Here is a 23,370-nt window from a genome sequence, read left to right on the forward strand (position 1 = left end):
AACGGATGCTGAGAGTGCAACTAATTAAGGCCGTCTTAGGTGGTCCAAGGAATCAATCAATAAATTTTTATTGGAAGTATCGAAGCTGAACTTGGCATCTCATGACAAAAACTAATTTAACAACCACCATATCAAAATGGTCTAATTTGACAGCAGGTGTTACTCACTAGATACAACCTCATTCATTACGAAGTTACTTGTTTCCTTAATTCCTTATGTGCATTGTAGCCGCCATATTCTCGCATTACATAGTAGAAAGAAGGTCTTCCTAACCAATTTTGTTATGCACCACAACTGTCAACTGCCTTGTGATTCATGAATGAATGCTGCCATTGCAATTGCAATTGTATTGTGCATGCTGTGTAATAATATCCGTTTTATTGCTTATCATATATACATTTAGATCAACATCATCTAAGGTGAAAAAGTTAGTAAAGTAGTATAGCGAAGAGTTAATCACTCTTTAATTAAGATAGTGTTAAGATGGGATCTGGAGGTAGCGGAACTGATGAGGTTCACCTTTGGCACCAGCCACCAGAGGTGGTTTGTCCTCTCTTATTGTTAAGAACTTAATTTTTTTTCTTTTTCTTTTCTGCTCTTTTGTTTTTCCTCTTAGTTGTTCACCAAAAAATTAAGATAGTGTTTATGAAAGTTACAAAATTATTGATACTTAACTCCTCACTTTACCACTTTGCCAATTTTCTCACTTTAGAATATCTAAATTTCATATATTTCCGAAAATTACGTGTTTTACACATACCACTTAAATATCACCCTACATTTAATAGCACTTATATTTTGATTCATTTATCAGAAAAGGTTATCAGATACAATGATATGTATGTCGTTTCAGATCATACGTGATAAGTTATTTAAACTTTTATTTCTATTCTATAAGTATTACAGAATACATATACTAAAAATAGAGCTGTACAGAAAAGAATAAAAGCAACCCTTGCTCCTCGTGAAGACATGGGGTGTTTCTGTTTGCAACACAAGACATGTTCAAAAATAGAAAGCAGCAGAAAGGAGAGTGAGATTTTTGGGGACAAAGCTGAGTCAGTTACGTTGTAGAGGAGAGGAAGTTTCAACTTACACACTAATTTAAGGAAGAAGAGGGAAAGTTGCCTAAAATGGTGGTTAGTTAGTTGAGAGTCAAAGTCAAAATCCCATTCCAACGAAGACATTAAAAATTAGAAAACCAAAAACTGCCAACCAACCCCAAAATCCAAATTCCCCTTAGGAAATTCCCCCACCACCATGGATTTCAAACCGAGTCCATTTTTCTTTCTTTTCTAATTCTCTTTTTATGGCTTCAACCCGCACCTAATTACACAACAAAGAAAAAAAGGAAAAGGAAAAAAAAGAACCACACTATTTCTCAAATCCACAGATCAAGGCATCAACTTTCTGACACCCTCTTTCATCAAAACTCTCCAAACCTTAATAACCTTCGGTACGATGATAATGATATTGGGCTGTTAGCAGTTGATGTTTTTCTAATGCGTCAGGACTTGGCAAAGTACTAAATTTTCTGTCTAAGGTACCATGAAATGATATGCTAAAAGTCATGTTTTTGTTTCTTTCACATGTTTCTATTGAGTTCTCTCGATCTCGAAACTAAATCACATTTTCTTTTAAACATTTTTTTTGGGTTGGAATCTTGTTTGTGAAATTTCAAGAGCCGCCCATGTTTCAATTTGATCCTTTATAGCAGAAAAATGGTTGATAGTTGTTAAATTTCAAAGTGAATGATGAAAACCCACATTATGGATTTATCTGATATAGTCATATAGATTAGGGGTCCTTGTATTGATTCTGATCTCAAATCCTTGCGCAGGTTTTGGACATTGGAAATAACGTCCTTGATAGTTTCCACTTTAATGTATTATGGTGTCGGTGTTCATTCATTAGTAGGCATTTGATTTCTGGAGCTTGTAACTTGGGTTCAGTTATAGATAGGAAACTAGGACTTTGCCATTTTATCATTGACTTTTCTTTGATGAACAATTTGTTGCTCAGTTGTATGGTTGAGATTATGTAAGGGATGGTTGTATCAGCTACGTTTAGGCGAATTGTCGCCCCTTGTTGGAGGCCATCTGATGTTCAGAATGGGAATGGGGATGCAAATGGTGAATATGATGGTTTGCTTTGGTACAAAGATTCAGGAAGACATGCCAATGGGGAATTCTCCATGGCAGTTATTCAGGCAAACAATTTGTTGGAGGATCAAAGCCAACTTGAATCAGGCCCCATAAGCTCGCTCACAACGAATCCTCATGGAACTTTTGTTGGTATCTATGATGGCCATGGAGGTCCAGAAGCTGCCCAGTTCGTGAACGAACGTCTGTTTAAAAATGTTAAGAGTAAGTTGTTCTCCACTCTTTTGGATGGGGATGGTACTTTTTTTATTTGCAGCTAAGGGGCCTAGAGGCATAAGAATATCAAAAAGCTTTTCTATATTGACTTTTCTTGCAAGACAATTCATTCTACCAACTTAGTGGTTGTTCTTAATTTGCAGAATTTACTTCAGAAAATCATGGAATGTCGGCTGACGTTATCAATAAAGCATTCTTGGCAACAGAAGAGGAATTTCTGTCTGTTGTAAGGAAGCAGTGGCAAATCAAGCCGCAGCTAGCCTCTGTTGGATCCTGTTGTTTGATTGGCATAATATGTAGCGGGGTGCTCTATGTTGCAAATGCAGGAGACTCTAGAGCAGTGTTAGCTAGGGTGGATGAGGCTACGAAAGAGACTAAAGCTATTCAGTTATCCTCTGAGCACAATGCTAGCTGCGAATCTGTCAGAGACGAGTTGCGCTCGTTGCATCCTGATGATCCACAGATTGTAGTTATGAAGCACCAGGTCTGGCGTGTGAAGGGTCTGATTCAGGTGAGTTTCATTCTTTTTTTCAGCATCATATACACATTTCAAATGTGCAGATTCCGAAATAAAAATTTAACCATGCTGCCATTGGCATTGGCATTTCCACTCCATGTAGTTGACCTTTTTCATATTTCTACTTTGTTCTTAATTGGTGTTCATTGATAATGGTTCTGATGTCTATAGTTGCATAATGCTCCTAAATTTCTTAAATTCTTAAGTAGGCATTGTAGCAGGTTATGAGGATTAATGGATTATCATGTTCAAGGGTCAGTGGATGATCCAATCCATTGATGATGACATGAATCATACTATTGCTTAAAGTCCATTGAAACTCAATTTGCTTAATCCGTTTATAGTAGTCATTATGGTTTGAAATCTCTGTCAATTAATGTTTTCTGAGTTAGCAAAAGCTTCTTTTGCTTAATATAGAATTGACAGATTATTTGTGTATTATAGATTTCAAGATCCATTGGCGACGCTTATCTAAAAAAGGCAGAGTTTAACAAACCACCATTGTTGCCGAAATTTAGGCTTGCTCAACCCTTTGAGGAGCCAATCCTTAAAGCCGAACCAGCAGTAACAGTGCAAAAACTTGAACCGGGAGACCAGTTTCTTATATTTGCATCAGACGGATTATGGGAGCATATGAGCAATCAAGAAGCAGTTAACATTGTCCAGAGCTGTCCGCGCAATGTAGGATTTTTCTAATTTATTTTTCACGGTTGAGTGATTCCAATCTTGTAAATATGACTCTAATGCTGTCCATGACTACAGGGAGTAGCAAGGAGACTCATCAAAACAGCACTTTGTGAAGCTGCAAAGAAGAGAGAAATGAGATACTCAGACTTGCAGAAGATTGAGAGAGGGGTGAGGAGACATTTCCACGACGACATCACAGTCATAGTTTTGTTCCTTGATTCCCATTTAATCAGCCGTGATAATTGGAGCAGCCCTATGGTTTCAGTCAGAGGTGGTGGTTATAGTGGTAGTGGTCTTATTGGTCTTGGTCTTGTAGATGGCTAGTTCATGAAATTTTTTTTTCAAATGATGTTTATGTCAATTGGAGCCACCATCTATCAATATATATACTTGTGTGCAAAAGGCTAATTTTTTCCTTCTCTTTGTTCCTTCCCTATCTGGGATTATAGATTCAATCCAACAAAGAGATTCTTCTCATTCATTTTTTCCCTTTTCCATTTAGAATTTCTTATCCATGAACACATGGCACCATTGTCATTATTATAACTAGAACTTTGATTTGTCTTGAGAGTCAGAAACTAAATGTTGCACCACTTGCAGGGTTCCTTTAGGTATAATTGTTAAACTATGATGATGGAAAACTGATTAATGTGATTCAAGTATCAAACTAATTTGGCTTAATGCAGACTTCTGCAGTATATGATGATATATTATGAACATCTTTTGCAAGAATAAAAATAAAACTGCATACAAATATACAATCATAATCTGCTAGTATAAAAGGAAGTTTTGTGCACCAAAAAAACTTAAAACATAAGGATTTAAGTTAAAAGTAACTTATAAATAAGTTATTTTGTATGTGAAAAATTATCATAGAAGTACTTATTTTAAAGTTGTATAATAAATAAGAGTAATAAAATAAGAATAAAGTATCGTTTTTGTCCTCAACGTTCGGAATAAGTTCCAAAGTTGTCGTTAATGTTTATAAGTTCCAAAGTTGTCCTTAATGTTTAAATCGTCCTATTTAAGTCTCTAACGTTTTAAAATTGACTCAATATTGTCATGCCTTTAGGGATCTGTTAACAAAATTGACGGCGGAAAAAAATTGAAACAATTTTGAAACATTAGGAACTTAAATAGGACGAAAACGTTGGGACAAAAATAGAATTAAATTTTAATTTTATCCTTTAATAATATCAATTTTTACGGTACATAGTTATTCAATTATTTTTTAATCACATTTAAGTTAATTACACTTAATCACATTACTTTCATTTTAAATAAATTTATTTTTTTATAATTTTGCTCTTAAAAATTTTTACTCATCATGAAATGTTTGCAAAATTACTAGAATCACATTATTTTATTGTATATGTATCATTTTTTCCCGCAAGTTTATGTACTAATCATTCTACAAACATTTCATGATGAGTAAATATCTTTAAGAGTAAAATTATAAAAAAATAAATTTATTTAGAAAAGTAATATGATTAAGTGTAATTTACTTAAATGTGATTAAAAATAATTGAATAACTATGTACGGTAAAAAAATTAATATTATTGAAAAACAAAATTAAAATTTATTTATATGTATCATTTGTGTTCCTAACATATTCGTCCTATTTAAATCCCTAACGTTTTAAAATTGTCTCAATCTTGTCCCGCCATCCATTCTATTAACAGATCCCTAACAGCAGGACAACATTGAGTCAATTTTGAAACATTAGGTTCTTAAATAGGACGATTTAAACGTTATGGACAACTTTGAGACTTACTCCAAATGTTGACGACAAAAATGATACTTTACTCGATAAAATAATTTAAGAAGGAGTAATTTGTAAATTATAAATAGTATTTTAGGTTTTGGTTAATTTTGTCAACTGGAATTTATCTTGTGTGGGTACAGTGTTGTGTTACAGTAGGGGTGGCGAACGGATCTAAACCAGCTTAACCTGCACCGCTTAAACCATAAGCTTTGGTGGGGCGGGACGGGCTTCTCCGCCGAGCTTAAGATTTTTTTAAAGATATTTTAATTTAGTGTTTTGCATTATGTTTTACGTTTGATTAATTATCTTCTAAACTTGTAAATGTTTAATTATATATTTTGGACAATATTTTACATTAAACAATGTTGATTTTATTATTTTGTTTCAAAAAACTTGATTTATAATTATGTTTATTACATATTTATAATTATAAAGACTTTAATATTTGTTAATTTAAAAATTATAATTTTTTTATATCTTTTAAAATTATAAATTTATTAAAATAGTTGTAAAATTATATATATTGTTTAATACTTTTTTTTGTAATTTATACTATTTAATACTTAATAATAATAAAAAAAAGATTTGGCGGTCAGGAATGAGATTTCAAAATCGCCTCATTAGACATGGCTAGACGGACTTGCCCGCTTGCCATCCCTAATGCACTGTTTGGATCAATAGAAAATGTGCAAAGAAGAAAAATGTAAGAAGGAAAAATAGATGAAAAATTTTATTTTCCATTGATTGGATGACAATGGAAATCAGAAGGAAAGAAAAAAAAGTGGCGTGAAATTTTTTTCTCACTCTTGAGATGAAAATGGATGATAATATACAAAGTAAAAGTCAAATAATTAATTTATCCATGGTGTTAAAAAAAATAAAAGAAAAATAAAGGATTTTAATATACTTTTACTTTGTTATAATTTTCTTTCTCTCATTTTTTTCATCTATTTTTTCTTCGTCCAAACAAAGAAAAAAAATAAACTTTTTTTCTTATTTTCTTTCCGTTCATTTTCCATCTCCATCCAAACAAATAGTAAGTGTTAGTCTTGTATTTTTAGGGAAAAAAAATTAACTGTCCGACCTGCCGGATTCGAACCAGCGACCTAAGGATCACCTGTCGGATATGAACCACTACAGTCCTCCGCTCTACCAACTGAGCTAAGGTCGGAATTGGATACATGGGTTTAGAAATGCATTTAAAAACCCATTAAATTGGCCCTGAAATATGACCAAATTTAGTTTATGAATTTAATATAGCACAGAATAATAGGTGTTCCACCAACAGAGATTGATGTGCAATAATAAAACCATAAGTGGATAATACCAAAAAAAAAAAAAAAAAACAGGTGGATATCTCTAAGTATTAGGGTAGCATGGTCTATCAATGTATACTTGTATAGTATAGAAATAGGTTTGGAAGTAGTACTACAACTGAGTTTTGAAGAAAGATACCGTACAAGATTATGTGTTAGATGATCAATAAGATATTAAGATGTATTGTATTAAAAAATTTAATCAAATATATTAAATTATTATACGACTTTCAGTTATTATATTTGTATATAAATATTTTTATGTAAATAACCACTTTACCTTAAATAGTATTTATTTTGTAGTATCAATTTTACACGCATATATACTTGAGTTATATGTATTATTTTGTAATGGATATTAAATTAACTATTTTTTGTTTGTAACTTTGTATCTTTGATTAAGAAAGTTCAATTATTTCATAAAAGATAAAAAGCAGAAGGAATAATGTTGACCAAAAAATAAATAAATAATGCAACGAATAATAATAGATGAAAAATACTATTATTTTTGATTACTTTTGTCACACAAAAACTAATTTCATTCGTTCATCATTGAAAACTTTCATGTTTATAAATTGTAGTTTTCGGGTGGCTTAGAATTTTGGATAGTGGCACGTGTTCATGTTTTTAACAACTAGAATTGAGCTTGCCCCATTTCAGTTCAGTTCAGTTCAGTTGAGTTCAATTCAACATTGCATGAATGGCTATACCCACACCCATTCCCACTCGTGTGTTTTCTGGATTTGGCACTATAACACCAGAGCCTCACTTCACTTGCATTGCAATCAAATTCTCAAGCACAAGCACTCCTTTCCCTTTTGGGTTTTCACCCAATAAGCTTCAGCTTCGGCCACTACTTAACACCACAAGAAATTTTTGTGCTGTGGCAACTGGGTACTTAATCCTCAGTGTTTCTGCTTTCAATTTTTATGGGTGTGTAGTACTTATTTCTAAACTTGCTGTTTTTGAAGGGTGCAAGAAGTTCTTCCAACACCCCTTACTTCAACTTCGCCCCCACCTTCCATGGTTGATGGAGCTACAAGGTTTCTTGCTCTCTTTCATCTTCTCCACCAGAAAATAAAATAAAAATTGAAACTTTTTTTATTGGGGTTTTTGTTTTCATGGGATTCTCTTTATACACTCTATCTGTTTGTTTCATTGCTCCTGTGATGAACTATGATACGGGTATACCAAAAATTAGTCACAATATAGAATATATGTTGAAATATAAAAATAACACATATATTTATAGCTAAATTAACGATTGATTAGTGTGATAAGGGACATCTTTCTATTTTGCTTTTGTTTATTTATTTATTTATGTGTGGCTGAAGGTTGTATATCTCCTACACCTGTCCGTATGCACAACGTGTATGGATCACTCGTAACTGTAAGGTTGCTAATAAGATCTCCATCTTCATATTATTCTTGTTACCATTGTTATGCGACAAACTCAAAACATTTGGAAGAGGTTTAGTGTTTTGTTACAATACTAGTAGATAAATATAGTTGTCTGGTTTTTCATATTTGTTTGGAAGCAGGGATTGCAGGACAAGATACAATTGGTTCCTATTGATTTAAAAGATAGACCTTCCTGGTATAAGGACAAAGTCTACCCACCCAACAAGGTCATATGATACTCATCTTTATTTATATGTGTTGTGCAAATTGCAAACTAAGTGTAACACATTCTAATAGTGATGTTTTGATGTCAAGTGAAATCCAGGTTCCAGCTTTGGAACACAAAAATGAAGTCAGGGGAGAAAGTCTTGATCTGATTAAATATATTGATAGTCACTTTGAAGGGCCCTCTCTTTCCCCTAGTAGTGTAAGATACAAGCTTTTTCCACCATGATGTTTGTTTTCAGGTCCGAAAATATAGGAAGCATTTCAGGTATGTCAGGAACTAAGGTGCATCAGTGGTTTTTGCCGTTGATATCAACTATGTATATATTTTATGATTAAATTAACGGCCAAAACTAATGAAACATGTTAGTTCCGGGCATACTTGAAATGTATCTGAAAATATAAACCCGTATTGATAAACAGGGTCCTGCTATGGAGTTTGCTGAAGAGTTGCTATCTTACACTGACACATTTTATAAGACTGTTGTTTCTTCATTTAAAGGAGATGATGTGACAGAAGCTTGTAAGATGATACTTGCTTTTTTTATTGATGATGCTGATTTGCTGAATAAATAATGCTAACATGTTAAATTGCTCTAGGCACTGCATTTGATTACATTGAAACTGTTCTCTCCAAATATGACGATGGACCTTTCTTCCTTGGCCAATTCAGTCTTGTATGGTTTACCTTGATTTTGTTGTATTCTTCCCATCTTCAATTTGACTTGAACTAATCAAATTATTTTCTATAAACTTCAGGTGGATATAGCATATGCTCCTTTCATTGAAAGATTTCAGCTATTTCTTATGGATGTTAAGAATTATGATATTGGCTTTGGCAGGCCTAATCTAGCGGCATGGATGGAGGTAGAGCATCCCTACATTTTCAATTATGATATTGTGCTTTTGCGCTGTTATGTTTGTCATGATTCTGCGATCCAACTATATCTTAATTTCACTTTTGTTTTAGCATATGCAGTTCATTGAATTAACTAAGAAAACTGAATCTATGTTGGTTTCAGGCAATGAACAACATTGATGGCTACAAAATAACTCGCTCTAATCCCAAGGAGCTTGTTGAAAGTTACAAGAGACGCTTCCTGGTACCATAAGACTCAACTCTACTCAAAACCTAACATTCTGAATTCACAAGGCTTTTAAACTGAAATGCTTTCATTTATCCATTCTTATCTGTAGGCCAATATATGAATCCAATCTTTGGTGGCAGAATATGTCTCAAGACTTGAGTACCAAGATTGATTACAGACTAAGCGTTCATTATAGACAGACTGCTTGTGTAATCAAGTTGTTTCTTTCACTAAATATGGCCCACTTTTGAACCTATCATACGTGAAAGGTGAAGATGGTAGTAACTTCCATCAGTTCCATGGTCGTTTTTCATTATCTTCAATGTAAAATTACGAGTTTCTGAGATAAATCAAAGTGAATTACGAGCATTTCTAGCATCCCACAACCAAGTCATATACTGATGAATCTGTTCAAGCGAAAGAATAAATAACAAGTGCAAGCGAAAGAATAAATAACAAGTGCGGTGCATGACATTAAGAGCACAAGCAAAATGGCAATGCACATGAACAAAATCATGCGTTAAAATAAAAAATATAAGACCTTTTATTTAAATATCATTGAGCAATAAACCCAAATAAATTTAAAGTCAGCTATGATCATACAAAATTCCTAGTGGTGAAATTCCCCTGGTCACAAACTTTAGGAGACTCCATAGTTCTAGTTAGGAGATTCAAAATGGGTGTGATAGCGTCTACTTATACTTATGGCCCTCTTTTCTTACCCCCGTTTAAAGGTAAGAGACAATAAGAGACAATATAAGGAATAGAAAAAATGGCGCCATGTGGAGTTGACAAATTACATATATATGCCACTAAAGATGTATCCTCCTTCCAAGACATTAGTAGTCAAGAAATTACTCTATAGAGAGCCAAATCCGAATAAGAAGTGATTGAATGTGGATTCATGGAGGAACAAGCATACTACCTCATCAATACCTTCCATATTTTCCGCATATACACAACCAACGACCATACAGCAAGGCCCGCTGAAGTATAGAGCAAACCAACGCCAGAGCCAACTACAAGGGCAGCACCTCCATCGCTGAAAAGGCAGAGAAAATCAAACCAATAAGAGAGAGAGCTTGAACTGAAATTTTGAGGGGATACAAAATGAAAGCCTATAGACATTTTTCAAAATAGTATAAATCTATCTAACATCTATGGATAAGTTTTAGCATCATTTTCCCCCCTTTTCATGATAAATTTAATCAGAATAGAGCATCTTCAAAATTGAAAGGAATCAATACCTCCAGCCTCGGGTAGCAAGTAGGATGGTTAATGCTGTCATCTGTGTGGCTGTTTTCCACTTCCCCAAATTATTTACTGCAACAGCCTATTATTTTTGAAGTTTTATAATGTAAGCCAAAAACTTCAACCAATATCAAACAATCATTCAATTAAAGAAGGGGTTAAAACAAACCTCTAAAAGCTTAGTATCCTGGGAAGCAGCCCATTCCCTGACTGCAGACATGGTTATCTGTTTCACAAGTTGCAAGAGTATACGATAAGACAAGACAGAGCCAGTAAATTAAGCAAGATATGATGCCTCAAAAAATGAAATGCGTTGACAGGTTAAAGTATGAGTAATTTGAATCTTGGTTAAACAAACAAGATTTTCATTAGCAACAACCTACATCATAAACTTGCTAAAGTATTTACGTGATTTTGCACACCACCAACAAATTATGGACATGATCAGACACCATTACTGCTTCCATCCACCAGAGTTATAGGTAAGTCTAACTGTGGTGAATCGAAAATCTGAACTCACCCTTCAGAGACAAACTTGATCACAATGGTCACATATAACAATGCATTGGATTTCCAACGGATTCAAGAGAACTATATGTACCCTAAGCTTTACTTTCACTTATTCTATAAACAAAACATATGGCCAGATTCCATGATTGTTATAAGAACTCCAGTTACATACAAACTATCAGCAAACAAAACACTGAATCACATCTTGCAAACTAACGTCAACAACAACAAAGCCTTATCCCACTAGATGGGATCGGCTACATAGATCAAATAACGCCATTGCACCCTATCATGTATTATGTCTACAGTGAGACTGTTTACATGTATCTTGCAAACTAACATCGTAAAATAAAAAACTGTTAAGATGCATAAGTTCGGCAATCAGTAACTTCCATGAGAGCAAAACATTTCCAAGTAACACTTGCAAATGCCTCAGAAGTAGCTGAAGCAGGACATTAAGTGTGGATTACCTCTCTGCCAATGATGGCAATTGAAGGTACCGTGAGAAGCCACGGCGCTTGACTAAACGCAGCAACATCCAAAGGTTTGCTACATAACAAGAGCAATGTAGCAGCAACCATAAGCTGCATTCAACAGAAAATTAACATTCACAAAACAGAAGAGAATAATCAGTCACATATCAAACGACAGAAATAAAATTGCATTTATATGTATCAACAAGCTCAAATTAAACCAAAATAACAGGAGTACCTTGTCAGCTACCGGATCCAAAAATGCACCAAATGAAGATTTCAGCTTCATCTGCTTTGCAAATTTATAAAATTAAACCAAAAAAAATACATATAACTCGAAAAAATTGAATGAGTTGCGAAGTGTAGTTTACCTTGCGAGCGAGATAGCCATCGAGCCAATCGGTGACAGCTGCCGCAATGAAAATGCTCGTGGTGGCAGCTGGTCCCCACGGAGCATCAACATAGAAAGCTGAACCAATAACCACACTAATTAAATAATTAATTATATATGAACAAAGAATTAGGTCATAACATTACCAATTTCAAACTTACTAGCAACAAGAACAGGCACGGAAGCCACGCGACCTAGAGTTAGCATTGTTGGCAAGGTGAGCAGTTTGGAAGGCTCTGAGTGCGATGGTAATGGGCCGGGCCCGGGCCCAGGCCCACGAGTGTCGGGATCCTTGGCGGTGTCGGAAGAGATGCATCGGGAGAAGGAGTTGTTGTTGTGAGGGGCGAAAGTGACGGATTTGCGTGTGGAGCCTTGGGAAGGGGGAAGCATGATGTTGGCGCAGGGTGTTATCGTGCGCCCAGTGCGTTGATGATAGAAAACGGTGGTTGTTTTAGTAGTAGAAGTAGTGGAGGGCCATGTGCGTAAGAAGAAGGGTTTGGGTTTGGGGGCGGATGCGGTTGTGCGGACGTAGAAAGAAGAAGCTGTTGCGGTGAGTTTGAGGGGTGTCATGAATCGCTGCCCCTCTTTTTCCAAATTCAATTCAATTCAATTTAATTCCTACTTTGTGGTAGGAACCGTAGTACTGCAATCCAATGGAATCAAATCATCTCATGCACTTTTCCTTCACTTTACCTTTCTTCTCTTTCTCTCTGTCTCTCTCACAAGGCCCATGCACCCTCTTATAATTCATTCATTAAAAAAATTATAAATAAACTAATTTAAATTGAATAGTCAACTCATTTGTTACAAAATAAATACTAGGAGTTTAAATATTATTTTGTATATATAATAATTTAGAGTAATATTATATATACATTAAAATTAATCATTAAAGTCAGGTACTAATATAAAATATAAATTAAAATATAAATACATATTAAAAATAAATTAAATTACGCATCTATTTATACATAAATAGATATTTTAATGGCTAATTTAGTGTACAAATAGTATTTTTGAATAATTTATTGGCTAACAGACCCTTAAATATAATTTAGATTTGCGACAGATTAACTAATTAATCTGTGATTCAAAGATACTAAGATAGTGTGGACAATAAAATAAATTATAATTAAATGAATGGGCAAAACACATAAATAAACCAAAACTAACCCAATATTACGTGATTCACTAAAATTAAAAAGTGTTATATTGATCTTCCAAACCATATTTTTATGTAAATTGAATTGGTTAAATTCGATTTACGCATTATAGTAGTAAATCGAATTGGTAAGTTTCGAATTACATGAAAATGTTAGGCCAATTCGATTTATGCATGCATGATGTCTATAGTAGTAAATAGAATGAATATGATTCGATTTATACATAGTTTGTGACAACCAATGATTTGAATTAGATTGCTTCAAATTATGGAATTTGGACGTCCATGGGTAAATCGATACAGTACAATTCGATTTACTAACAAATTGAGTTCTATATATAAATTGAATTTGAACTATTAAATTTAATGTAAAATCAACATATATAAATATTAATTTTTATTATAAAAAAGAGTACGTAACTTATCAAATTTTATAAGTTATTTTTAAGTTAATAAATAAATAAATATTAATTTTTATTATAATAATAAAAAATTATAATATACTAAAATAAGATACTAGAAAAAATATTATATAATATAAAAAATATACTAAAAAATATAAAAAAATTATAACAAATTTAAAAAGAGAATATTATAATTTAATATCATATTTTTTTAGTAATTATCTATTTAAAAGTAATTTTAACTAATATTATCCAAACAATATTTATTTTATTAATAAGGTTTAAGAACAATTCAAATCCATTTCTTATTCTTATCGATAGCAATTCTTTTTTTGTGGACGACAAATCCTAAAAAGTTTCCTGCTGACATACCAAACGCACATTTTAAAGGATTTATTTTTAATCCTTTCTTCCGCATAGTAATAAATGCTTTTCTCAAATGATCGATGTATTGAGTTGCCGAATTCGACTTAATCATAACATCATCAATATATATCTCCATAAATTTTTTAATGTACACATGAAAAATGATATTCATAGCACATTGGTATGTTGCACCAACATTTTTCAATCCGAATGGCATAACTACCTACTCATAAGTGTCCAACGCCCCGAGACATCGAAAAGCAGTTTTAGACACATCATCTTCAGTAATGAAGATCTGATTATATCCTGAATAACTGTTTATAAAACTTAGAATTTCATTCCCTGCAGCATAGTCAATTAACATATCTGCTATAGGCATAAAATACTCATTTTTCGGAGTGGCATTATTCAAATCTCTAAAATCAATACACACTTTTAATTTTTCATTCTTTTTCATCACAGGCACAATATTTGAAACCCATTCAACATAACGAGCTGTTCAAATGAATTTTGCTTTAATCAAGCGTTCAATCTCTTCTTTAATCTTTTGATAAGTTTCAGGAGCAAATCGTCGAGGCCTTTGCTTTACAGGTCGAGCGTCTGGTTTCAGCGCTAATCGATGTTCCACAAGAGAACGATCGAGACCAGGCATCTCATGATAATCTCAAGCAAAACAATCTCTAAACTCATGTAGAAGATGGTATAATTCAGTTTGAAATGGGACCGCAAGACCTTTACATATATAAGTAATTCTAACATCATCAATAGATCCCAAATTAATTTCTTCTAAGGGATCCTGTGATTCAAACCCTTTTGCATGTTCATCATCTTATACTGAGTATTTTTTAAAATATAAAGGTTCTAAATCATAGATGCAATCAAAAGATAAATCAACTGATTCATTAGGATTAAAACGAACTTGATTATTTGCTAGATTAACAACAGCTTCATTTTCGGTATAATGAACTTCTGCTATTTCAACAGCTGTTTGACTAACAATATCATTAGAATTATGTAAATAATAAGAGCTGAAACCATGACTAAATTTGATCGAAGAGATCGAATATTTAGCATGAGAAGAAAAAGAAATTATATTCCTAACTGATCCAACTTCATGAGAAGAATCACCTTTATTTTCTACTGAAAGGAAATTACTTAGATACTTAATTAAAGTTACCAGATAATCCGAGACGTCTTGCTCCCTTGCCATCGAAGAGCGTCCTCGAATCACCACGTATGTTGAACAATTCCACCCAGTTGAAGGAACGCTAAGTTGTGGATAGCGAAGCTTCACATTTAAACACTTTGATGTCAAATAGCACCCTTCACAGTTGAACGAATTAAGTACCCTGCCAACATTCAAAGGCTTTAGTTTTGGACTATACACCTTGAAATCGACATGCAACTATTCGACATATAAATTCGAATCAGCCTTGACTACTTCAGGTTTTCCATCATCTGTCTAAAGAAGAATACTCTGATGCATAGTAGATAGTACAACCTCAACTCCATGAATCCAGTCTTGACCCAACAAGGCATTATAACTTGCCCTCGAAGACACCACCACAAAACAGTGTTTCAATCAGAAGATCCAACCTTTACCCCCAGAGTAACTAACCCTTTAGCAGTGATCGAAGCACCACTAAAGTCTGTCATTGAAATATTGGTTGGGATTAAATCATCAGGATGCTTGTCTACCTTCATCAGCATCCTCTCAGGCAACAAACTTATAGCTGCTCTTCCATCTATCAAAACTTTATTTACTTTAATCCCACTCATAATTGCAGTAATGTGAAGTGGGCGCAGATGGGATTTTTGTTTCTCAGAAGGCCTTTGAAAATAACCTGGTTCATCCTCATGTCGAATGAATGAGAAGGCTTCCTCATGGTCCATGTCATAAGCATCCTCAGGATCACCTTCGTATTCTCCCAAATACTCAGTTGGGATAATCGAAATGGTACTGACTATTTTCTCGTCTCCTTCTTTGAAGTATTCTTCATCCAGATTAGCACCCTTGTCTTTATCAGCGACTGGAATGCTAACCACTACTTTGCCCTTGTCTAATTTCACGGGAGAAGGAACTCCTTTCAGATATGTCTCTCCATCAGCCGAAAAGACTATTCGAGAATGCACCGATGGAGTTGCCCCTTTGCCCTTATCAGCATGAGCCACTTTAGACGGCTGTTGCCCCCTTCTTCCTCTACCCCTTGGATTTTCCCTGGCTCGACCACGGAAATAGGGATCTCGACCTCAAGGAGGCCCCCTATACCCCAACTGTGGGTTACGCTTGTAATGAGCATCTCTATTCTGGAACTCCTGACAATTTCAAATTCATTGCACACCTACAGCTTGAGAACGGCTTATAGGATCCATAGTACTTTTCTGAGGGTCACTAGAATTTTGACCCTCTACTTGTCGAATAGGATATTTTTGACGAGCCTACTCCTCTCAATGAGCCAGTTCATTCTTCATTCTTTCTTTTTCAAAAATTGCTGCAGTCTCAGCATCGAATAATGCATTACATCGGGGACACAGAGATACATCCCGATCCTTGAGTTTCTGCTGCATCAAAAACTCCAACAACCCATCCTCTACACCGGGATAGACAGCACATACATTCAATTCGAAGTCCCCCAAGGTCACATCGAAGTCATAAGACATTCCAACCATATTCACTCCCAAATATGGCTCAACAAAACTGTCTTCAGAATCGAAAGGATCAGAATCAACTTTCATCTCTTTTTTACCATCATCAAACTTCAGTCGTCCTTCCATGATGGTTTCTTGTATTAAATTCCTGAAACAAACCCAATTGTTAGTCGAATGACTAGTTGCTTGGTGAAACTTACAATAAGGTTTCCCTTTTAAATCTTTCACCGAAAATAAAGTTCTTCCTTCTAGTAAAATTAACTATTTATCTTTAAGCAGCACATTGAAAATCTAATCAGATTTTGAAATATCAAAACTGCATGTCTTTCCACTTTTCAGTTTTAAATAATTCGTCTTTTCATTGCTAGGGAGTTTCTTAAGTAAAGAACACACATAAGGAGGACCTTTCTTAAGTTTGGCCAAATCAACCTCCGTCTCTAAATCGGACTCCTCCTCAGAGTATTCCATGGCCACGAAAGCAAATTTTTCCTTTCGAGAAAAAATTTTACTCTTCAACCTCCTTTCGCTCTTATACTTTTATTTTTCCTTCTTCAAAATTTCTACTTGGCGAACTCTTTCAGCCAAATGGGCTAAGTCAGGAATATGCACATTGAGTAATTTTCGACGCATATAAAATCCTAACCCCATAACTGCTTTCTTTACTAATTACTACTTCACTTTCAGGAAGCGATACATAGCATCGACTTTTAGCATTCTTGAAACGAATCATATAATTATCAATGGTTTCACCATCTTCTTGTTTCAAAGCCACTAAGTCAGTAACTGCCACATTCAATTTTCCTCGATAAAACTGTGCGTGAAAGGTAGTTTCTAACTGAGCCCATGTTGTTATCGAGTTTGATCTAAGATTCGAAAACCAAGTAAATGCATTCTTCATTAACGAGGAAGGAAAAAACTTCATTTTCAAACTTTCATCATTGGCTAAATTTTCAATATCGACCAAATATCGAGCAACATGTTTAGTAGTTGACTCTCCAACTTCTCCTGCAAACTTCGTAATTATTTTAGGATTTTTCATTCCTCTTGGCACTTCAGCAATTTGAACATTCTGGGGAAAAGTTGGCACAAAATGGGGTCGATTGATGAATCCTATATTGAATCCAACCCTATTTAAAACATCTTTCACAATTTTAGTAACTTGATAACGTTCACAACTTGATTAGCGTGTAATCAAGCCAGAACATCATCTGCATTTTGACCTCAAAGAATTAATTGATGATTTTTTCTATTTCTAAAAATATCATTCTCATTTTGAAATAAATGTTCAAAACCCTCGTTATTTCCTCTAGCATTCTGCCTTTCTTCTTCATCATAATCAACGATTCGAGCAATTTACTCGACTAGCCTTGCAAGACGATTGAATTTTGATTCGTGATCAACCATCATAGGATTCAGAATCGTGGTCATTTGCTGGGTCAATAGATTGACCAAATCATGATGACTTTCTTTCTCATGTTGCCGAAATGCTGCTATTGAATTAGAAACATTCGATGTAGAGCCCATATTATAATCTCGAGAAAACTCAGATTGTTGTTGTGGATTTTGGGCATTACTTACTCTATTTATGCCCCCAAATCGAATTAGAGGGACAAAACCACTCACTGGTGGAGTATAACTAGGAGGAAGGCCATAAGGAGGCCAACCAGCAGTTACTTGAGGCTAAATTGGCAGTGGATTACCACGTGGACGAGTATTACATCCGTTATTTCCAGCCTGCACATTTGTAACTGCCACACTTTCACTGATAACCATCCCTTCGGAATGTGAAGTAACGTCTGAAGGTTGTACAGTTATTGGTGTACTATCATTAGTTGACGAACCACCATTCACATTCGACACTTCATCAGCCATGTGAACAATCCTTCCACTTCTTAATTGCATACACCAAGTGATACCAAAATCATTTGACACACTTCAATTTAAAAATTATCCCATTGGGCGTGCCAATTTGTTTTGTCGATTTTTAGTAAATTGATAGTGGTTCAATTCTAATGGTCTAGGAGCGAAACATACTCCTCTATTTTTGCAAGTACCAGTTTTCTAGAAGTATATCAAAGTTCCTCGAATTAGACAAGAATTAAAGAAAAAGACTGAAGTACTAAAAGATAAAGATTTTGAACGTAAAATTGACTGAAATCGAAATGGTTTGCATTGAATTTAAATAAAATAATAAAATGCCTTTGATTATATCAAATGACTTTTAAACTTTGAAAATAAAAATACTGGGAATTGTAAATTGAATAAGGAAATTAAATGTTGTTGGAAAGATAAATTTGTAAGAAAAGTAAAATTTGCAGAAAATGTAAATAAAAAGTAAAACAAGTGGAAAGAACTTTATAGAAAATTGACTCGAAGCAGACTCAATAAGTCGCTGGAAATATGAGTGTACGTGAGTAATTTCTAAAACAAAGTTCTAACCCTTGTGAAAATTCCACGTTTGCAAAAGCATGGGTAACTGTTTTCGCTCTTTTGCCTGATCTTGTAACGACTGTTGAATAATCTTCGATTCTAAAAAACTTCGACCTCTTACTCAATGCCTCTAAATACATCTTCTTCGACACTAACTCTTCTTCGAAAAGCTTACTTATAAATTTGAATAACCTTTTCCTTTGGATTAAATTATGTTTTACCAACAGGTTGTGAGTGCAGCGTCAAAATTTGCACATTCCAATTCCAAAGAACAACTCATTAATCTTTAGAAAAACATCCCCATCATCGAGACACACTTTCACAAAGCACAGTCTATAAACCACACTTCCACACCAGTATAGTTATCTTGATAATAACAGATTAACAGAGTGCTTAATTTTATTTTAATGTTCAATTAATATTTTTGTTTTCTTGTGTAAAAATAAAAATGAATTTTTTTGTAATAATTATAAATTTAATTATTTAATAAGTGATGAATCGATATGTACTCAACACTTTTTTTAATAATAAAAAATGTAAGTTCTGAAATTTCATGTTATTTTATTTAATTACTTCTATTATGAAATTAAAAATAATAGTAGAAGTTAGAAGATAAAAAAAACAAATAATTACATTTTTTATTTTTGTTAATTGAGAATATTTTTAGACTATAATAAAATATTTGGTCATAGAAAACAGTTATCTTATTAAGCTTTTTTTATAGAAAAATTCTAAAGTGTCTTTTAAAATTTTTATCTAACTTAAACATGATTAATTTTTTATGAGGAGATAGAAATTATAAATAGACATTACTTTTTTACGTTTTTATTAAATAACTTATTAATTATAGACATCATAACAATAACCTTTGTAAATACTAAATAGAATAGACAGCAACAAATATAGACTAATAGCCATTTCTATTTGCAATATCAAAATGACCCTACACACCTGGCATCTAAAAGAAATATTATAATCAATGGATTATTTTTACATAGTTCTATATTATAAGCATTGCAATAAAGTTAGATGTCTAGACATTTTTTAAATTTAGTTTCTAACCAAGTCATCATATGTTTATTCTTCTTTTTACTTTTTTTTTTTTCTTTCATTGTTGTTATCCTTCGTTGTTTTTTTGTATGTATTTCTTTTTTCAACTTCATTATCATCATCATTATCATTATTATTATCTTTTTTTGTAATTGTTTAATTTTTCATTTTTTTCTATTTTTCTTTATTATCATTGTCATCATTTTTATTGTTTTTATTTTTTTTTACTGATCGTACAATTTTTGAAATTTCTCGAAAGGCCAAAAATGCAATTTTAAACCAATTAATCATATCCATTTCTTTTTACAAGGTGCTATGTGAGTTAACTTTAGGAAAATTTAATTTATTATTTTTGACTAATTTTTACTTTTGTATTAGACTATTTTTTATAAGACATTAAAATTGGTTAAATTTATTGGATCAACTCATTTATCCATTTAAATAGACAAACTTTACCTCTAAAATTAAACTCGTTTAAAATTCGGGTTAAACGGGCCGAGTCCGATTAACTCGAAAAAAATGACGGGTTAAACGGACTAGTCCGCAGGCTAAACAGGTGGCCCGTTTATTTTTTTATATTAAAAAAAACAGTACTTTTAGTCAACATTTCTCCTGATCTGACCCGAAAATCCGACCTATCAACTAAAAAAAAATATTTTAAAAATTTTTTGACTTAAATGTAGTATTTTTTGTCAAAATATTTTTCAAAAAATAAAATTAAATGATAAACGGATTGTCCCATTTAACTCATCGAACTGATAATAAACAGTTCGAATTAAAAAATTTTGGTCCGCGAATAAAACGAACCTAAACGAACCAGTCCATTTAATCCACAAACTTAATGAACTGAGACTAAATGAACGAAATAACCCGTTTGACGGCCATACTTTTTTAGCTAGTTACAAATGAGTTAGGATCTATGATTTTCACCTTTTCTGATTATAAAGAACCATTGAATCAATTATTTTGTTAAGGACGAACATGTATCATTATGAACTAATTTAATAAGATTTTATAACTATTGAGATTAAAAAAAAAAGGGAAAATTATCAAATTAGTTTTTGACGATATTTTTAATAGGTAAATTGATTATAATTCTAAGGAGAAGGCAATGAAATATGACCACTTCAACAAAATCATTCATGATATTAAAGAATGAAGATCCAAGTCAACAAGTTTATTCACTTCGTTCTCTAATTAAACAAGGGTCATGGAATTTCTTGATGGAGAGCATGAGTTGAGAGATTTTTCATTAACCAAGAAATAAGTGACTGTAAAGAACATTCAATAACTTAAATTAGCATCAATGCTCATTCACCTTTTTTTGCGTAATATTATATCCAGAAACAGAAAATATTTAATAATAAAAAATATTAATAAAAAATAATTTAAATTTAAATAAATATTAAATAAGAAAATTAAACTAATTTTTATTGTTTCTCTAACTTTATGCATATAATCTAATTCATTCCCACAAACTATATATATAACATTCAAGGTGAATATTTTGGTGTCTAAATATGGACAAAAAAATAATATTTAATAAATTTTAAATATTTTATTTTATACATTTTATTTTTTATTTATAAAAATAAATTAAGTAATTTAAACACCACAATGAAAGAAGAATTTTTTATTTTTAATATTGGAGTGGTAGTGGTATTTTTTTAAAATGTAGATTGTTGGGGGTGTTATATTCATATGTGGAATCGTTTAACTAGAGAAGTAGAAATCGGACCGTCCAATTTATTAGAAGTACAGAAATCAGACCGTTCGATTTCTAGAGGTACACAAATCGCACCGTCCGATTTGTAGAGGTACAAAAATCGGACCGTCCAATTTGTGTTAAAAAAATAAAAAAATTTTAAAGTACAGAAATCGAACCTCCAATTTATGTATTTTCTATAATTTTAAAAAACACAAAAAATTATAATATTAAGATATATCACCACTCCTGCTTCTATAAAAAAAATTAGCCATGAAACATACCATAAAATCTACCAACATTCAAAGCCATAATATGCCTTTCAAGTTTTAAATGACATATATCATTTGTGAAACAGCACCTCATTTGCCATTAATCACTAACCATGAAAAAGTACAAAGTCTATGTGGTGGTTCCTCTTCCAAGTTCCAAACTTTCTTAAACAGCAGAGGCTTCCCATTCTCCACTTTGCTCAAATATATCTATGCATGCAGCTAACTTCAAAGAAGACAAACCACCAACGAAATGCATCATTTTATTGTTAGCATTTAAAATAATGAAAGTTAAAAAAAGAAAACACACAAAAAAATCTTTTAATATACAAAAAAAATATACAATTAAAATATACTAACATGCAAATATATATTTTTTTTCGTAGCTCTAAATCAACAAACTCCTTGTTTCTATCGTGAAAAGTTAACTTAGAAAAACCTCTATTTTTAATAAAAAATGATATTCGTACACTAAAATTAGAATCAGTTACAAAAATTAGTCACTAATATATTTGTACATAAATATTTATATGACTTAATTTATTTTTAATATTTATTTGTATTTCAACATATATTTTATATTAGTTGTTAATTTTAGTGACTAATTTTAGTGTACACTTAACATAATTAATTTTCAATATATCAGATTCAATCCTAACCATTTAAATAAAATAGTAATTTATTTTGTGACGTTTGTCTGTCTTAAAAAATCATGCAAATTGTTTATTTAAGTGTTGCTTATGAAACAGAGTATAATCGAATGTCAGGAATTACAGGTGAATAGTATTTATTAAGTGCAAAAGATTATAATTTGTATTTTTATTTTTTAACAATTATTAAGGATTGGAACACTAGTTATTATTTTTTACTATTATTGTTTAATTATTATGGATTTGTTATTCTTATTTACTTGGAACTATATGTGTTAATCTTGAATATTGTTAGTGATTAATTCAAGGGTTTACTAGAATAATATTTTTCAAGTTGAAAAGGAAGGAGAGATTATTAAAGTGAGCAAAGGGTCATTTTGTCTCCCCAAAAAAGATAGGGTCAATTTTAAAATTTGATATTTCGGATACTGTTAATTATTTAATTTACAAATATTTTCATTTTGAGAAAAAAAGAAAGAAAAAGCAATGCATTTGCATGCATGAACTATTCACCGTTTTTATGCAAGAATTGACTGCTTCAAAAAGTTTTAGGGGATGTTGGTTTCATCAAAATTTTGAATGAACAAATAAACATTACATATCCCAAAATAAGTAAAGCATTGAACAAATAGACAACAAGAATACGATAAAGGATAAATAAAAAAGAAGGACAAAGGCT

At 32.4% G+C, this 23,370-nt stretch overlaps 3 protein-coding genes, 1 long non-coding RNA gene and 1 other non-coding gene across 6 annotated transcripts; 2 read left to right on the forward strand and 3 right to left on the reverse strand.

Moving 5' to 3' along the window:
* The first annotated feature begins 899 nt into the window (after window positions 1-899).
* Window positions 900-4,175, forward strand: LOC112712359 (probable protein phosphatase 2C 38). 2 transcript variants are annotated; one of them, XM_025765228.3, is made up of 5 exons: window positions 900-1,543; window positions 1,841-2,366; window positions 2,522-2,889; window positions 3,340-3,576; window positions 3,658-4,175. In XM_025765228.3, exons 2-5 carry the CDS (start codon window positions 2,048-2,050, stop codon window positions 3,904-3,906), a joined length of 1,173 nt encoding a protein of 390 aa, XP_025621013.1. In that variant the 5' UTR covers window positions 900-1,543; window positions 1,841-2,047; the 3' UTR covers window positions 3,907-4,175. The 2 variants fall into 2 exon arrangements, with proteins under 2 accessions (XP_025621013.1, XP_025621014.1); XM_025765229.3 differs by having other exon boundaries at window positions 1,136-1,543; window positions 2,023-2,366.
* A 2,251-nt stretch (window positions 4,176-6,426) lies between these two features.
* TRNAY-GUA (transfer RNA tyrosine (anticodon GUA)) lies at window positions 6,427-6,519 on the reverse strand. Its single transcript has 2 exons — window positions 6,483-6,519; window positions 6,427-6,462 (listed from the first exon to the last, which is right to left on the reverse strand). It is a non-coding gene; the product is annotated as a tRNA-Tyr (tRNA).
* A 638-nt stretch (window positions 6,520-7,157) lies between these two features.
* Window positions 7,158-9,747, forward strand: LOC112712361 (glutathione S-transferase L1). The gene is made up of 10 exons (XM_025765231.3): window positions 7,158-7,558; window positions 7,636-7,707; window positions 7,999-8,059; window positions 8,206-8,292; window positions 8,391-8,492; window positions 8,714-8,813; window positions 8,891-8,967; window positions 9,050-9,157; window positions 9,313-9,393; window positions 9,488-9,747. The coding sequence occupies exons 1-10, from the start codon at window positions 7,365-7,367 to the stop codon at window positions 9,497-9,499; spliced, it is 894 nt and encodes a 297-aa protein (XP_025621016.1). The 5' UTR covers window positions 7,158-7,364; the 3' UTR covers window positions 9,500-9,747.
* A 151-nt stretch (window positions 9,748-9,898) lies between these two features.
* Window positions 9,899-12,756, reverse strand: LOC112712360 (CDP-diacylglycerol--glycerol-3-phosphate 3-phosphatidyltransferase 2). Its single transcript, XM_025765230.3, has 7 exons — window positions 12,165-12,756; window positions 11,984-12,081; window positions 11,851-11,901; window positions 11,610-11,723; window positions 10,799-10,855; window positions 10,626-10,711; window positions 9,899-10,420 (listed from the first exon to the last, which is right to left on the reverse strand). The coding sequence occupies exons 1-7, from the start codon at window positions 12,571-12,573 to the stop codon at window positions 10,300-10,302; spliced, it is 936 nt and encodes a 311-aa protein (XP_025621015.1). The 5' UTR covers window positions 12,574-12,756; the 3' UTR covers window positions 9,899-10,299.
* Window positions 12,757-21,183: 8,427 nt separating this feature from the next.
* Window positions 21,184-22,433, reverse strand: LOC112713113 (uncharacterized). The gene is made up of 2 exons (XR_003158094.2): window positions 22,154-22,433; window positions 21,184-21,335 (listed from the first exon to the last, which is right to left on the reverse strand). It is a non-coding gene; the product is annotated as an uncharacterized lncRNA (long non-coding RNA).
* Between the last annotated feature and the right edge of the window lie 937 nt (window positions 22,434-23,370).

Source organism: Arachis hypogaea, chromosome 9 (genome assembly GCF_003086295.3).
Source record: "Arachis hypogaea cultivar Tifrunner chromosome 9, arahy.Tifrunner.gnm2.J5K5, whole genome shotgun sequence".
Classification (NCBI taxonomy): Eukaryota; Viridiplantae; Streptophyta; class Magnoliopsida; order Fabales; family Fabaceae; genus Arachis; species Arachis hypogaea.

Bases quoted from the DNA above. Each gene is read 5' to 3' on its own strand.
- LOC112712359 (XM_025765228.3), top strand. From the start codon at position 2,048: ATGGTTGTATCAGCTACGTTTAGGCGAATTGTCGCCCCTTGTTGGAGG. The intron at 2,367-2,521 runs GTAAGTTGTTCT...CTTAATTTGCAG, and splicing joins TCTGTTTAAAAATGTTAAGA to AATTTACTTCAGAAAATCAT. The intron at 3,577-3,657 runs GTAGGATTTTTC...CCATGACTACAG, and splicing joins TCCAGAGCTGTCCGCGCAAT to GGAGTAGCAAGGAGACTCAT.
- LOC112712361 (XM_025765231.3), top strand. From the start codon at position 7,365: ATGGCTATACCCACACCCATTCCCACTCGTGTGTTTTCTGGATTTGGC. The intron at 7,559-7,635 runs GTACTTAATCCT...CTGTTTTTGAAG, and splicing joins TTTTGTGCTGTGGCAACTGG to GGTGCAAGAAGTTCTTCCAA. The intron at 7,708-7,998 runs GTTTCTTGCTCT...GTGTGGCTGAAG, and splicing joins ATGGTTGATGGAGCTACAAG to GTTGTATATCTCCTACACCT.
- LOC112712360 (XM_025765230.3), bottom strand. From the start codon at position 12,573: ATGACACCCCTCAAACTCACCGCAACAGCTTCTTCTTTCTACGTCCGC. The intron at 12,082-12,164 runs GTAAGTTTGAAA...TTATTGGTTCAG, and splicing joins CGTGCCTGTTCTTGTTGCTA to CTTTCTATGTTGATGCTCCG. The intron at 11,902-11,983 runs GTAAACTACACT...TTTGCAAAGCAG, and splicing joins ATGGCTATCTCGCTCGCAAG to ATGAAGCTGAAATCTTCATT.